This window comes from Callionymus lyra, chromosome 5 (genome assembly GCF_982586985.1).
Source record: "Callionymus lyra chromosome 5, fCalLyr1.hap1.1, whole genome shotgun sequence".
Classification (NCBI taxonomy): domain Eukaryota; kingdom Metazoa; phylum Chordata; class Actinopteri; order Syngnathiformes; family Callionymidae; genus Callionymus; species Callionymus lyra.
In genome coordinates this window covers 22998203-23014161 of record NC_141822.1, presented here as the reverse complement: position 1 = coordinate 23014161, position 15959 = coordinate 22998203, and the positions used below count along the sequence as shown (strand labels likewise).

Genomic DNA, 15959 nt, shown 5'->3' with positions numbered 1-15959 from the left:
TAATGCGTCTCCCTAATGAAACAAACCAGTGGAGAAGAAGCTCCACCTCAGCTGCCGCCGTTATCGTCGCCCTTCAGAGGATATAAAAAAAACAAAAAACACTTGAGCCGCGAAGCTAATTAAAACCAGAGAGGTCCGGAGAAGAAGAAGAAGAAGAAGAAGGCCAAACAACCCACACAGGTGGTGGCCCAGTCGTGTGTGTGTGTGTGTGTGTGTGAGGATGCTACTGTAGAGCAGTGTGTTTATGAATGCCTGTCTGAGTGTGGGTATGTGTGAGGCAGCAATTCATGTTCTTTATTTGTGAGTCCCAGACGTGTGTGTGTGTGTGTGTGTGTGTGTGTGTGTAGGCAGCATTTCCTGTGTGCGTGTTTGTGTCACATGCGGTTGTTAAAGGTGATTTCCATTCATTTTAATGGCTTCAGTCTGCTCGGTTGTGGGTCGGCCGTGCCGGCAGGAGCCGCTTTCATGTGACAGGATCCCGCTCAAATAGGCCATCGGTGCCCCATAATTAGTTCAAATGTCGAAGACGGTGAATTATTGATGATTCGGGCCGAGCGGCGCCGAAGACATTTTCACATCAAATCTCTGTTGTTTTTTTTGGGTTTTTTTTTTAAAGGACAGCTGGTGCTCTTTGGTTTGCACCACAAACAGAATCCTCCGGTGCAGAGACGGACCCGAGGATTTGACAAACAATTGCTGCAGTGATGAGAACAGTGGAATATTCTGATGATGCGACACTGGAGGACACTAGTGATGTCATCCTTGAGATCAAAATCAAGAGTTCATAGTGAATCTCTGTCAGAAAACACCCCCGCAAAAATATTGTTTATTTTTGTTATATATAAATATATGTATATATACTATTGACATGCTAACACAATACAATAATATGCTTAAATAAAGCGCTATATAAATAAAAATTACTTACTTACTTACTTAAATTGTTTCGTAAATGACTGTAGTTGAACCTGAGTGAGGAGAGTGACCATATAAGTACTTCCATAAAGTGCAGCCACGTGAGCGAGAGGATTTGCACCCTTAGGACACTTAAATATACTCGCAGGATGACAGCCTGTGATTAAGTTTGAAAAGGTCCTCAAGGTGACGACGTATATACTCTGAGAAACTCAGACTCATGCTGGAAGATATAGTTTACTTCCTTGGCAACTAGCTGAAAAAAAAAAGTATTCACCAAGGAAATCTCATTTCTGGTTCAAAATCAGAAATACATTTATTTTTTGTGTTGAGAATAAGGAAGACAATAAAGCTCTGGTATTAAAAAATGGTCTCAAACGTTTTAAAATAACACAAAACTTCCTCATACATCAGGCTTTTCCTTGATTTTCTGGAACTCCTGTTTTATCTTGACCTTTAAAGTATATATTTTAGTAAGTATTGTTTTGATCGTTTAAGCGCTTTGTGACCCTGGTCTGAAAAAGCGCTTTATAAATACAAATTACTTATTTACCCTTTGAAAATATAATTGCCTGCATTGACCTCAACCCGACAGCAGGGGGCAGTAGTGAACTTGTTGTTTGTTCTTCTTCACAAAAAGAAATGGTGTTCTTCGGCGTAGGTGTAACAACTATAGTTCATGTTGTGATGGTGAAGGTTTACCTTCAGAGATTTCTCCTGAACCTCCATTGTCCAGTTTGATCGATACAAAAAGTGGAGCTGCTGAGTTTGGGCGCAGGTGTTGACCAACACATCCAGGTGGTCATAATGTAACGTCCGAATCTTTGGGGGTGACCTCGAGAAAACGTTGGATGGTCTCAGGACCACGTGTCACTCCTCCCTGTGAGGGGGTGACTTAAGAAAAAGTCAGCCCCAATAATATATTCCGCTGACAATCATTGGACATAATTGCTCGCCACAGTCTAATGGCGGCTCCGTCACTTCCGAGCCTCGGGCTCCAGCTCAGGTACTCGCAAGGTTTTCCATCAGCTCCTGATTTTTCAAGAGAGAACCTCTCAGACTCGGATGACAAAGGACCTCCAATGGCGCGTAATTAGGCCACTTTCCGGCACAATTTCCTGTCCGTCATTTGCATTAAAGTGCACCACGTGGTGTTGGGAGCAGCTTTTGATGGACTCGACGGAGCAGACCTTCTCTGCAGACCTACATCTCAGAAGGGAAGTTGGTGCGGATGTGATGTCAAGAGGGGGGGGGGGGGCAGAGAGACACCTTGGATTCAAACCAGTGTCCTCTTCAAGGTCGTGTCTTGATTTAAAGGGAAAATTTGCTCGCTCCTCGGAAGTTGCTGGGCTTGACGCAACAGTGGCATCTAGTGGAGAACGTATGGAACTGCGGTTTCCGTGTGTTAGAGTCCATCACTTGAACCTAAAGAAGGTTCATGTAGATTAAAGTAATGTCAACAATATCCATGCATGAGTCTTTTACATCCTCTCGTGGAAGAACTGGGCGAAGTATACTGACTGTATATACACTATGTGGCCCTCAAGAAGTCCAAATATCACTATAAAATGACCATTTAGACATGTTTCCAAAGGCTATTTAACAATTGTATTGGATTAGATTCATAATTAAATTCATATAAAATTAAATATGTATTTTAATATATTTATTTGTATTTATTTTTGAATATATTACTTTATGGTAATGTATCATATTTTATTTGAAAGTATTGTAATTTATTGTGTTCATCTCTTTTTATTTCATTTTATATTCTGTAATGCTACCACAACAAATTCCTGTTTTGTGTTTAAAACACTGGCAATTAAAGTTTTCTGATTCTGAATTTATTTTAGATGGATTGATAGAACTTTATTGCACTTTTGGCATAATTACACATTTTGGACATTTATTGTATTTAAATTATGAAATATTTATCTATATTCTCCTTTAAAATATTTTAATACAATGGAATGTTAATAAATTATAACCAATAGAATTAAGACTAAAGCTTATTTGAATATGTCCTTTTATAATTAAATAAATATATATACTTATTTGTCTTTTAGAACATCCTTTTATTTATTTATTCATTCTTTTTTTCTTTAGTTTTTTCATGTCCCTTTATTATTTTTGCCTTGTTTTCTTTCCACTTAAATATCTGAAACATTACATATTGCAGAATTTACTTTATGGCATAATAATAACCCTGTTTTGCATTTTATTGTGTGTTTTTCAATTTGTAGATATTTATTAAATAAAATTATTTATATTATTATTATTTATTTTAAGTTTCCTTTGATCTTAATTTCCTTTTAATCCCTTCATTCTTTTTCGATAATTTTTATCAAATTATCAAGTTTTATCAAGTTTTATCAAATTAAATCTCAAATAATTTATAAATATTTCATATTTACATTTTAATTGTGAAATATATTAAATAAATTCTCCTTAAGAATTTTTAAAAACATGGAAATTTGATTAAATGATAAACAATCAATTTAAGACTCAATCTTATTTTAGAATGTCCTATTTATTTATTAATTCTTAAGTTTTCCCTTGATTTTAACTTCTTTATTTGTCCCTTCATTGTTTTTGCCTTCCTGGCCCCTCACAGCAGGTTTTTAAAATGTGGCCCCTGAGGAGATTTAACTTCCCATCTCTACCTTCCGGCCTACTCTGGCAAAGTAATGTCTTGAGGTGTCTGGTGAGGTCGTTAAATCCAAATGACATTTTCTGCAAATTAAATAAAATGTCTTTTCAAACTTTATATTTGAATAAAAAATCTACTTTTCCCTTTTTTTTGTTACATTATCCACTTGAGAAAGTTACATTTTTTTAGTTTTTGCTCAAACCTGTGACTCCAGAATCCTGAGGTGTACAAACACCTTCTCTAGCTGTGGTTTCTTGAAGTCTGACGGAAATACGGTGAAACTTTTCTGAAGTAATAAGGAGGCAAATTACGGAGCGTTTGTTCCTCCAGAGCTAATTAGAGGTTGGACGGTGTCTTCCTTCAGATGGCTCCTAATGCTGGGATTTGTTGCTCACATGTCTGCTCGTCTCTGCGGCTCACGAGCAGTAGGCGTCTCTTCTTCAGCTCGAGAGGTTGCTGAAAATAAATCATCACCCTCCCACCAGTATGCGAGAACGTCCAGATGGTAGAAATGTTCACCGTCGTCCTCCTGCTGAATTTCCCCATTGTCTCGGGCGCTAAAATTAGACGTTAATACTCGCTGAAATGGCTGCGTCTGCTCGGATGCTGCCGTTAATGACCAGGAGCTGGAATAATGATCCGCCCACGGGCTCCACGTGGACGCCCTGCTGCGCCTCAGGCCTCAGGAGCAGCACCTCAGACGACCCCTCCAAGTTTCAACAATGGAAACTCACTTGTCCTTCTGCAGTTTTTTTGGTGGTCGAAATTACAGAACTGTCCCAGCTACTCAGGGAAAGGGGGGCCCTCAGTCCTTCAAGGAAGATCAAGACAGTTAAAAACACACCTAGACTATTAAGGTCTGTGTTTTCTTTGGACTGCAGGAGGAAACCAGAGTACCCGGAGGAGATCGACTGGAGCCTACAGTACTTGAATCGGAAAAAGTTTTCTCTATTAAATTCTTACCCACCTTTTGACGTGAAATGTTGATCTGCTATTAGGTAGTTTGGTAGAATTTTTTTTCCAATTAGACACAGCAATACAGCAATTATTCATAAAAATAAGAACAAGAACAAAGAAAAATAAAGAGAAAGAACAAGATGATACAATCTAAGCCTGAAGATAAAGAACATAGATCAAAGAAAAAGAACAAAGTTTGTATTATCTCCTCTTTTCTCTCACTATAACCTCCCTCACTCCTCTCCTTATCCATCTGTCTACCCCCCCATCCTTCCTCCCAGCCGGTCAAAGCGGCAGGCCGTCAACAATGAGTCTGGTTCCGCTCGAGGTTTCTGCCTTCTAAAAGGACGTTTTTCCTCGCCATTGCTCACTGTACAGCTCACTGTACAGTGTTTTGTTTCTTGCTCTTTGTTGAATTGCTGGGATCTATTTTTCCTTAATCAACTGTAGTCTTATTTCAACTGTATAGCATCTTGAGATAACTTTGTTATGATAAGACACTTTAAATAAAATTGAATTGAATTGAATTGAATTATATATCTATATATATATACAGTACATACTGTATATATATATAGATATATATATCTATATATACAGTATATACTGTATATATATATATATAGATATTATATATTATAACGTTTGCAATCTTTTTAGTGCAACACAATTATTGTCTGTGCAGTTTAAGTTAAAACCTAAAATAAGTAAATACATTTGAATTAGATTTTTATAATCAGTTGATGGCAAAAAAATCTTTATTTTTATTTTTTATTGTTTAAGTGCTTTGTGACCCTGGTCGAGAAAAGTGCTCTATAAATATAAATTACTTACTTACTTACATATTAAGTCTGTTTTCAGAAAATATATGAATACATTTGTATAAATGTAAACGTCTTTTAATTCAGGGTTTTATTTTTCTAGGGTTATATATCTTGGAATATGAAAGTAAATTTATTTATTTAACATCATTTTAACATGTTTTGATTGAAAATAAAAGTTTCTACATTACGAAGAAATCAATTAAAAAATAAATATTTTCAGTTAAAACTAAAGTTGCTTTGATTTGAGTTTCTTTTTATTAACGCAAAAACATTTTTGAATTAAATAATATAACAAGAAAAAACATATTTTATTAAAACATGTGAATTGTGCTGTGATTGTGGTTGTAGTTTGAACAATGTTTAACTGTGAAAAAAGGCGGTGGTTCTTGGCTCGTTTGAGGATTTACCTTTGACCACAGAGATTATTTTGGTTGGCTCCTCACTTTTGATGAATATTTCAGAGGCTGATTTAAAAACGAGTTTTATCTTTGAATGCAGCGCGAGCCTGGAAGCCTTATATCTATTTCCAATGTTTCCAGGCTGGATAAAACCATCTGTGGGATTATTATGGCAGTTTGCATTATTATTGTTTGCTTCGATGCCAAAATGAAGGCTTTATGTTTGGAACATTCTGAGCTGCTGCTGAATATTTGTGTTTATAGTATTTTAGTAGAGGAATAGTTCCTCACATTAACTTTTTAAAACAAACTTGCTCTCATTACTTGAGGTCTCGGAATTCCACTGAAAGCACGACTTCAACATGAGAAGCGTGGAGGACGTCTGAAGTCATATTTGCTAGAAAGAAAACACAATAATGCAGCAACTAGAAAACACTCTTTTCTGCCATATCGGGGCAAAGGTCAACACTAATAAACCAAAGTATCAAACTTTCTGACCGACTGTCAAGACCAGTGACGTGCGGTGAGTTTCACAAGTATATAAACCCAAAATGGTAACTTATTCAATTGGCTACTGATTATTTCATATCTCATCAGCATTCTTCACACACACACACACCCATGTTCTTGGGTGAAATTTTTAAAAGAGGATTTAAATGATTTAATTAGACTGATGTCCTCCCCTCATGCCAGTTATAGCATCAATCTGTCATCTTTGACATTATCATATGACTAAGATAGTTTAAAAAATATGATTGAATTAATTATTTCTCAAAAAGTCTATATTGAATTGTGATAGTTTGTGCGATGTTACGTGTCTACATCCTCCAGATCTTTGGCAATATTTGAGGATAAATATTGATTTATAGCATCATAAACCTTTGTCATCTTTGACATTGACATAAGAGTTGTATTTATCCGTTTATTTAAAACTCTATATTCAAAATTTGTAACCTGATATATTTAATAATTTGAGACGTTTCAATTGGCTGAAAATCCTAATTGATTTTAAACTATCAATACACATAGAAAAAATTAATGAACTGATACATTTTAAAAGGGATTAGCAAACATGGATGTTAAGCAGTATAGAGTACGACCGTGATAATAAAGAATTACAAGGAAGACGCGGCTGATTCAATGCTCTTAATTTGAAAGCCGAACGTTTATTTCCTCCTACTGAGGGGAATTTACCGTAAAGTTTAGCTTGACAGATTTTAGTTTGGCTCAAGAGTGAAGAATCCCGAGGGATAGCTTGACAGCATTATGATGTTAATGCTGTATTTGTATTAATAGGTTAAGTTATGACACGATCGCACGTCGTTCCGTGATGGGAGATAAATAATGATTTTTAATGGCGTGAGAAAAACAAATAGTTTATTTAAGGCTAAACATTTTTTTTTTTTTAATTATTTTTTTTTTAAGTCTTCTCTTTTGTTTGTTTGTGGAGGCTCAGTAGTGTGTGCCTCCAACTTTGCCTTTTCACTGTGGTTGTATTTCCGATCAGTGGAACTAAATAAGTCCCTTACAAACATTTAACTTTAATAATTTAAGACACTGAGCATTATATATATATGGGCGACATTCATAGATACTGCAACTGGCGTCAATTGCATGTATCAACAGTTAGCGATGGATTGCCTGACCAGACCGCACGTCTCTGGTTAAAATAACTCTTCTTCCCAGTTCATCTGATGTCAACAATAATAAAAGGTCAGAAAATAACATTTAAATTGTACCGTTGTCAGCAAACAAATGTTTTTAAACCTAAAAAAAGATTGTAGATTATGTTTGATATTTCGAGATGTATCTCTTAAAGAATGATCTGCTTTTTCTAGTTTTTCTGCACATGATTAAGACTTTTATATTTGTGTTCAAGAGAGAATCCTGGTGTGTAACAAGAGTCACGTTTACACCTTTATTGTGGCCATCGATACACAAGTCAAGGAGAAATTCGTCAATACAGCCTGCATTGGGTCTGATGACGCACTAGATGAGGACCGACACAATAAACCCACAGTTTAGGTGAACAACAGTCCTATGTACACGACTTTGAGAGATCCGGCAGATCTCCATCGCTATTGACGAGGTAAACAATCACAAGGCCTACTTCCTTTTTAGAACTTCAGTCATCACATCATAAATGCACTTTCACAGAGTCAACAACTTCATTTGAATCTGGAGCGACGAGAGCGGACCAGGTTCATGAGACAAATCTCCATTGACAAGGCCAGACACCTCCCGGGGTCGTGATCCCACCGAGGAAGATTCCTTCTGGTATTAAAAAAGTTCAAACCTGAGATTCTTAGTGGAACAAAATTGGTTTAAAAACACGTAAACCAACACGATGGCTGCAGACACCCCTGCTCCGTCCTACCAGTGAGCGAAAACATGCACATTAAAAATAATAAAAACAGTTAAAACTCCATTCCTCTGGCCGCTGGTGAGCAAGCCTGTTTTCCTACACAGCTCTGTGCATCGGTGTGTGTGGAGCCACGTAAAATTCACATAACTTAAGACAAATAAACTCTTTTTTAAAACATGTAATACCTTAAAAACTAGACTACACTGGCGACTGAGGGTTACAAGTTCATCCCTTGGGCACTTAATAAAGAGTCCAGCATGTCAAAAGTATCTTTGTAGTCAGTGTGTTGGCTGTTGGACGTCAGCAGGCCGTTGGTGCCGGCGTGTCCCAGGTGCTCCGCCGCCCTCTGGCCCTCCGCCGAGAAGTGAGCGGCGTTGAGGGCCGCCTTGGCGCTCCTGCTGGCCTTGGACGAGTGGTGGTTGCGGTGATGGTGATGGTTCCCGCCGTCGGAATGTGGCCTCTTCCGGGACGAGCCGGAGGAGGAGCCGTCGTGGCCCCCCGGAGTCTTGAGGGCTAAAGACCCGTTGTCCATGGAGCCTTTCGTGAGCGAGTAAAGTTGCGAGTTAGTGTGTTTCGAGTGGCGCTGCTCTTTGTGCTTGTCCTTGCCCGGGTCGGACCCGGCGTGGCGCTCGGACGAGACTTTAATCCTCATCTTGAGCTCCTCGCTGCTGCCCGAGCCGTTCTCCGCGTACGACTGAGCCAGACGCAGCTTCTTGGAGCTGGACTTCTCTCGCCGGCCCTCGCCGGACTTCTCGCCCTGCTGGGCGTGAGACCTCTTCTTGTGGTGGTGCGAGGAGACGGGCGGCTGCAGGTACAAGTCGGCGCTCAGATCCTCCTTCACGCCGTTCTGCAGCGCCTGCTCGGCGGCGTGCTTCTCCCGGTACTTCTCCAGGGACAGGACTTTCTGGGCTCGGGAAAACGGCGCCGCCTGCGTGACCAGCTGCTGTTTTCCGGCCACGGCTTTGTGTTCGTGTTTGGCTATCGGGAAGTCCGGCTGCAGGGGCTGCGAGAAGGGGTCGTTCAGCGGCTCGAACCCCGCGTAGGAGCTCGTGATGGCGTTGAGGGACGCCATGTCCGAGGGGTCCGCCGAGGTGGAGGCGAAGAAAGAGTTTGCGACCCCGGAGAGGCTGTCCAACGACGTCCCCTGAAAGGCACTGTCCACTGCAGAACCGTCGCTCTTTGGCTTCTTAGCAGCTTGAATTGCCTTGAACAACATAACAACGATAAGTACACACATCTCATGGAGCCAAAAACTGCATGTACACAAAAACTCACCCTCCAGTTCCGGATCCTTTTCAATCTGCTGGGAGTCTTTTCTAGAATCTGGAGAAACTCGTGAGTAAGTTCTGAAAAAAACAATAGTCATTTTAAATCTGCAATAATGAAGAAGCAAAAGTAAGAATAATCATGTTCTTTTGTGCTTTAAACATTTCAAAAACAATTCCTAAGATAAAAGAGGGAAATTATCTCAATGATTTAATAGTGGAAGTGATCGAGGCAATTCCACCTCATGACCACCAGAGGGAGACAGTAATAAGATTCGCTTTTTAAATCATGTAAATGAAAAGTATTCTATTAAAATTATTATTATCACTCTTACAGCATTTCCTGGACAATAAAATGAGCTTAATTGATTACTATTTAGTATTTATGTCATTGAGTTTGGCTCCTGGCTATAGAAGACATGTTTAGAAAGATGGTTTGAAGCAGTGATGAGTTGAAGAGAACGTCTCACCGTCCAGCAGCTGCAGGGTCACCGTGTGGTCCACGTACTCCCACCAGTGTTTGCCGTTAGTGGAGACGGGGATCTCCCAGTTGGACCACTTGCAGGCCAGGTGGATGCAGACACATGCTACGACCGTGGGCCGGTACTGCAGGCAGAAGGTCGTGAGGTGCAAACTGTACAGAACACAAAAGAACAGAAGGAGACACGAACACGAGTCAGAACCAGAGCCTTTGGACAGAACTTGCACTCAGTAGATCATTTTCACAACACTAACACACAAGCTTACCTTTATTCAGGCTACGACGGACCAGACTAGTTTTTTTATTTATTTATTGCTGAAGCAGCATATTGTTTAAAAGATAATCATACATGTTGATTATTTTAGTTGATCTTGATAAAAAAAATTCTTTGTAATCATTTTTAGTAATACATCATTCATTGAAACGTCAGAGTAAGATCAAATGTTAAAGATATAATCTAAATCATCATCGCACTGCAAACTGATTCAGCACACAAATTAAAAAATATATGAAACATGACGAGTAAATCAGATATTCCAAATCTTTCATTTGAACTTGATCCATCTATCTATCTATCTATCTATCTATCTATCTATCTATCCATCGATCTATTCTAGACTTCTATCCAATATCACTTATAGCAGGTGTCAAACTCAATCACACAAGGGGCAAAAGAAATTTAACATTGTTGGTCTTGGGTGAAGAAAATGTATATTTAACAGTCATTAACAGGAAGTGTTAATTGTTACATTGTCATTTCATTATAGTTTAACTCTCATTGAAGTATGGTTTGTTACTGTTAATGTTGATAATATTGGTTCCTCGTCTTAAGCATGGCATCTTTATACGTCACTATATTAACATGAACATAAATCGACCATCCAGCTGGCTACATAAAATGACATGGCGGGCTGGACACTTGTGTCAGGTGATATTTCTGCTAAAAACTGACACTGATGTCCACCCAGTGTTAGACTAGCAGAATACAGTTTGCAGTGAGAATTCACTAGTTTTGATTGGAATTATGCAGAAATTAAGTATGACACTTAGAGATCAGCAGGCAATACTTACCAAAATGCTCTATAAGTTTAAGAATCTTTAGTGGCAACTTATATTCAGGCTACCGAGTGAGACTTTTTAGACATGTGCACTTGAACCAAACAACCTCGGGAGGTAATCAGCACCACTACTCTCCACATTGTGCATTCAACCCCCCCGTGCCAACACTGAGCCCTTGTACAATACACCGCACAGCAGCCTGACAGGTACTGCCCCTGACCGGGGGGTCCCTGGAGTCGAGGCCGAGCAGGGCGTTGGACACGGGTAGGGGGTCCCTGCAGTACAGGAAGCCATAGTGTGCCATTACAGTGCAATAATGGGAACAGGATAATAACCTGTTGGTAGCCATGAAATAGGAAGTCTGTGCCAAATCCTTGCTCGCTGTAAAGAGAAACAAGAGAGTGGGCGTTAGAACGGTCGTGGGCGAGGGTAACGGCGTGGACTTCTCAGCTTGGTATTCAGTCATTATTGCGTCAAAGGAAGCAGGGGGTGGTTACCTCGGACTAGCTGGGAGCACCTCACCACATCAGTGTGTGGATGATCAATAGTTATTTCAAAACCTGCAATCAAAATGGTGATGAAGACGATCAGCCACTTTCATTGTGTGAGCGCCAAGTCAAGACAGCAGAGATGTTGGTTCACATGACCATGAGGATGAGGCAAGTATTTGACCACGTGCTGACCCAGTTGTACACGAGTCTGCACATCGCTGGCATTGATGATGATAATTTGTCACTTCATTTGCTTGTCAACTATTATCTTCCATTTTATTGCAAATGTCATCTTTTTTTTATTTTATATTAATTTATCTTTCAGGTGCTTTCATGGCCAACTAAAATACAGTCTGATAATATCAGGCTTTAAGATATTTGACCATGTTAAAACATGTTAGGGACACCAAGCATGTCAACACAAATGTATCAAGGGATAATCAAATTGCAAATATAAATATGAAAACTGGTTTGAAATATTCACCTAGAGTTTGCAGGATAATTGATTCCACAGCTACAACCTCCTGTGAAAGCTGATGAAATGCCTAAAATGAAAAACAAAAAATGTTGAATAACTTTTAAGAGTTACAGCGTCAACAGAGATTAACAGTCACATTCAGTACATTTAATCTGACCTCTTAATTAATAATTAACAGTTTCTGGTAAATGGACATTTTATCAGACACAACAAATACTGACGAATGAGTGAACGTCACTCCTTCCTCTCAAGAGACTTTAAACACTTCTCATTAACTGCATTTCTTTAGAATTCGATACAACACTTCAAACTGCAGTGATACATGAACGATCGACTGCGTGACTCACGGTGCTCTTGGTATCCAGGGCAGGCTCTTGTGGGTTTAAACAGGCATAGGCTATTTTGATAACATGCTCCAACTTCCTGGGCTGCTCTTCTACTTTAGAGGCCAGGAACAGCGAGGTCTGGGATATTACCTGAGAATGACATCAACGATCAGTGACTAAAACAAAACATTTGGGGTTTTGAGCTTAAACTGTGGAGATGTACTTACATTTTTGTGGAATTTGGTGATTGGGTGGATCATATAAAACCTGTGCATATATACAATAGCAGTGTTGATGATTAGTTGGGAGCTAAGGGCTGGGGTTAAGGGAAAAAAATCAAAGGACAATATTTAATGATTTGTATTTGTTGGTAGACCTAAAAAAAATTGAAACTCATCAGGGGCCTTTAGAATAACTCCTTATCCACAGACAAGCATTTCAACCAGCGTTATTACTTATGAGTAGCATCTTCATATAGCTCTTAAAATTCCCTTTTAAAGTGAAACACGTTTCTTTAAAATGTGAATTGTACATTGTTACATCCATCTAATCTCCTACATATCATAGTATACATTTCCAGTAATAAAAACTTGCAGACGGTTGTTATTGTTCAAAAGTTGTTCCCAACTGGTGTAAAAATACATGTTCTATTTTAACAAGATCCCCAACATTTTGTGTTCGAACACGTTTCACAGCCATGTCGTGCCATCACATTCCAAAGACGCGCCTGCCTCTCGGGCACAGATGTATTTTCCCACACTTCATAGAACATAGGTGGGATGTAAGACGAGTAAAGGGAGCCATTTTGCTCGAGCAGACACAACCCGTCTCGCTACAAACGAGAGAGTTACAGACAAGAACCTAAACATGTTCCATCGAAGTAACAGAATGCAACAACGAACCGTGTTGACATCTCGGTGGAAGAACGAGGTTCGATTACAAACGATAGCCTTTTGTTTCCCCCTCAGAGTTCAACCTACTGCATACGTGTCCTGCGTGTTTCAGAGAGAATACCTCTCATAAGTCTAAACCTTCTGACTCAATATGATTCGTCATCGAGATCCATTAAAATTCGACACCATCTGATCTGAACAATATTCTGTCGAACAACGCTCGGCTGTTTTTTTTTGCGCATTAGCTCTACGCAGCTGTTGTTGTAGCAGTGGTTTCATCTTTAAAAGGTCAAAACAAGTCAGTTGTTATTAAGTGTCTGTTAAAGGTCACAGCAGGCTGTGGTCGGCGGTGATAAGATGATTTAATCATTTGACTATAACCAGCTAACAAAAGACTGCAGTCCACCGAGACAAAACAATAGCGACGTTAGCATAAAGGCCACGACCGTTTTACCACATTTTCTTGCCAAACAATGAAAAACAAAACATAGTTATAGACAGAGTAGACTTCTAAGCCGTATTCCGTTCATTCTTACTGCGTGTCAATCGTTATTTTATGTGGCAAAGGCCATGGTTTCTCGATGCTAATGCTATAGCTGCGGCTAGTGCGGCTCAGAAAGGATACACGTTGAGTCTCTGCCCGATGTCCTGGATCAGGTTGGCGGCTTGTTGTCGGTACGAGAGCTCCCTGTCCGCCTCGATCCCGCAGCGGCGAGACGGCGTGGTTTCCAGCTGTTCCCGGGTGAAGAGCCATTTCGTCGAGGGTCCCCGGTGCACCGCCATTACGCTCCCATAGAAAAGCCCGACGGTGTTAGCATCAGGAGCGATTGGGGCACCGGAAGATTCAGATCAGCCGAGACCGGTTAGTCGGCGTTGGAACAGCACCCCCTAGCGTCAGGGAGGTCTACACAACGTTACACGCTCTTCTCGACGTTTTTTTTCTTTTTTCGAGGGAGACATGCAATAATATTACAATAATTATCCTCGCAAATAAGAAGCTTTCCTTTGATGCGACAAACGTATGAATTACAAACAATTAAAGCAAATCATTAAAGGCGAGGTTCAACTTCTTATATCATAGTTTACATAATCAATAAATATATATAATAACAATAAATATAGGGACACAATATTGAGTATTCAATTATTATTATTTATTGTAACGTATTTTTAAATTTAAAAATAAAACAAATAATTCTTCAATCTGGCTGAGGTTTCATTACACCACTGGAGGGCGCCCCCGTGCAGCTTTTCAGTTATTTACCTGCTGGTGTTCTCCTGAAAGAACAACTACATGTGTACGATTATTCACGAATTTACACCTGTACAATGTCTTGGAATTCAATAAAAACGGAGAAAAATACAACAATCATTACAAAGGGCAACAATCGAGTTGTTGTCGAAGTTTGAATTTAAAACTGTTGGACTCATCACAATAGTTATTTATAATTGTGTTCATTTTTCTCTGAGGTGAATAACAACGTTATAATTTAAAATGACTACTGAAGATCAAAACACCCCAAAAAAACAATTAGAGTGCAGGTGCGATTCCTCTGCAACACATCCGAGAATCCTGGAAGTCTGCGAGGTTAAGTAAAGCTCGAGGTTAAACAATTAATCTATCTCCGGTTAAGCTTTCACAATAAATGTTCCTGGGAGTTTGCGTTGCGCATTTGTGGAACCTAGATGTTCTTTTTATCATGGTTAACATTTAAAATGCTTATGGTGGTCACCTATGTATTAAGGTGACTTAAAATAAAGGCTTGTGTGACACTTCAGAAGTACATATTTTTATATTCTTGCTCCATTATAATTGTTGCAAAGATGTTGGTGCCAACATAGTTGCAGGCAATGGAGAAAAATCAATATAAATTGTTGAATGTAAAAAGTTCCATATGATTAAAGACCAACTAATTTAAAAACTCAATCTTCTTGACTCATGTTTCAAATGTTGAAGTCTTCCTCTCCAAGATGCAGTAAATCTCTCATCATGACCATGTTTTTAACTTATTACTTTATAAAGCTTTCCCCCGTCTGAAATCCTGGCGAACGAGAGGTTACAAGAGAGAAGTCCATTGTGAGGTAATAATGTAAGTAAGTAAGTAAGTAATTTTTATTTACATAGCGCTTTTCCAGACCAGGGTCACAAAGCGCTTAAACAATCAAAACAATATTCAATAAAGTATATATTTTAAAGATCAAGATAAAACTGATAACACAACAGGAGGTCCAGAAAATCAAGGAAAAGCCTGAACAAACAAGAATGTCTTAAGATGTTTCTTAAAGGAGTCAGTAGATCCATCAAACACAGAGGGAGAGGAATATAGTTCCAAAGCTTAGGAGCAACAGTCTGGAAGGATTTCTCTCGTCTGGTCCTGAACCGTGTTCAGGAACCATCAGTAGATTCTGATCCACGGACCTCAGAGCCCGAGCTGGGGTGTAAGGCTGGATCAGATCACTGATGTAAGGAGGAGCCTGACCATGAATAGATCTTTAAGTAAGAACCAGAATTTTAAAGTTGATCCTGAAAGAAACTGGCAGCCAGTGAATATGCGTCACTCCTCCTCAAGCCAGCTGTAACCACGCCAGGCTTTGTTTATACAACGAGTCCCTTTGGAGGTGGAGACTTCTGGGATTGATGATGTGCGACAAGCCTCGATGTTTGACCGATCAAAGCGGAGTGGGTGTGGTTATGAAAAACAAGATTTCCTCACCTGAAAAAAATATTAGAGGTTTCAGTGGGCGGGGCTTAAGCACATTTTCTAATGTAAATATTTCAATAAAAACAGAGTTTTATACAAACAGACACAAACTGATGAGTACAATAGAGGTTCAATATCTATTTAAAAGACACTTA

General features: G+C 39.3%; 1 protein-coding gene across 1 annotated transcript; it reads right to left on the bottom strand.

Moving 5' to 3' along the window:
• Positions 1-7648: 7648 nt before the first annotated feature.
• On the bottom strand, positions 7649-14014 carry LOC148079799 (cyclin-T2-like). The gene is made up of 9 exons (XM_087791474.1): positions 13728-14014; positions 12437-12518; positions 12231-12359; positions 11890-11950; positions 11412-11474; positions 11250-11295; positions 9845-10008; positions 9385-9455; positions 7649-9313 (listed from the first exon to the last, which is right to left on the bottom strand). The coding sequence occupies exons 1-9, from the start codon at positions 13883-13885 to the stop codon at positions 8327-8329; spliced, it is 1761 nt and encodes a 586-aa protein (XP_087647600.1). The 5' UTR covers positions 13886-14014; the 3' UTR covers positions 7649-8326.
• Positions 14015-15959: the final 1945 nt, after the last annotated feature.

Excerpts from the sequence above, each read along its gene's own strand:
- LOC148079799 (XM_087791474.1), bottom strand. The coding sequence starts at position 13,885 with ATGGCGGTGCACCGGGGACCCTCGACGAAATGGCTCTTCACCCGGGAA. Across the intron at positions 11,296-11,411 it reads GTGCTCCCAGCTAGTCCGAG|CGAGCAAGGATTTGGCACAG; the intron begins GTAACCACCCCC and ends TTCTCTTTACAG. Across the intron at positions 10,009-11,249 it reads TATTTCATGGCTACCAACAG|TTTGCACCTCACGACCTTCT; the intron begins GTTATTATCCTG and ends TGTTCTGTACAG.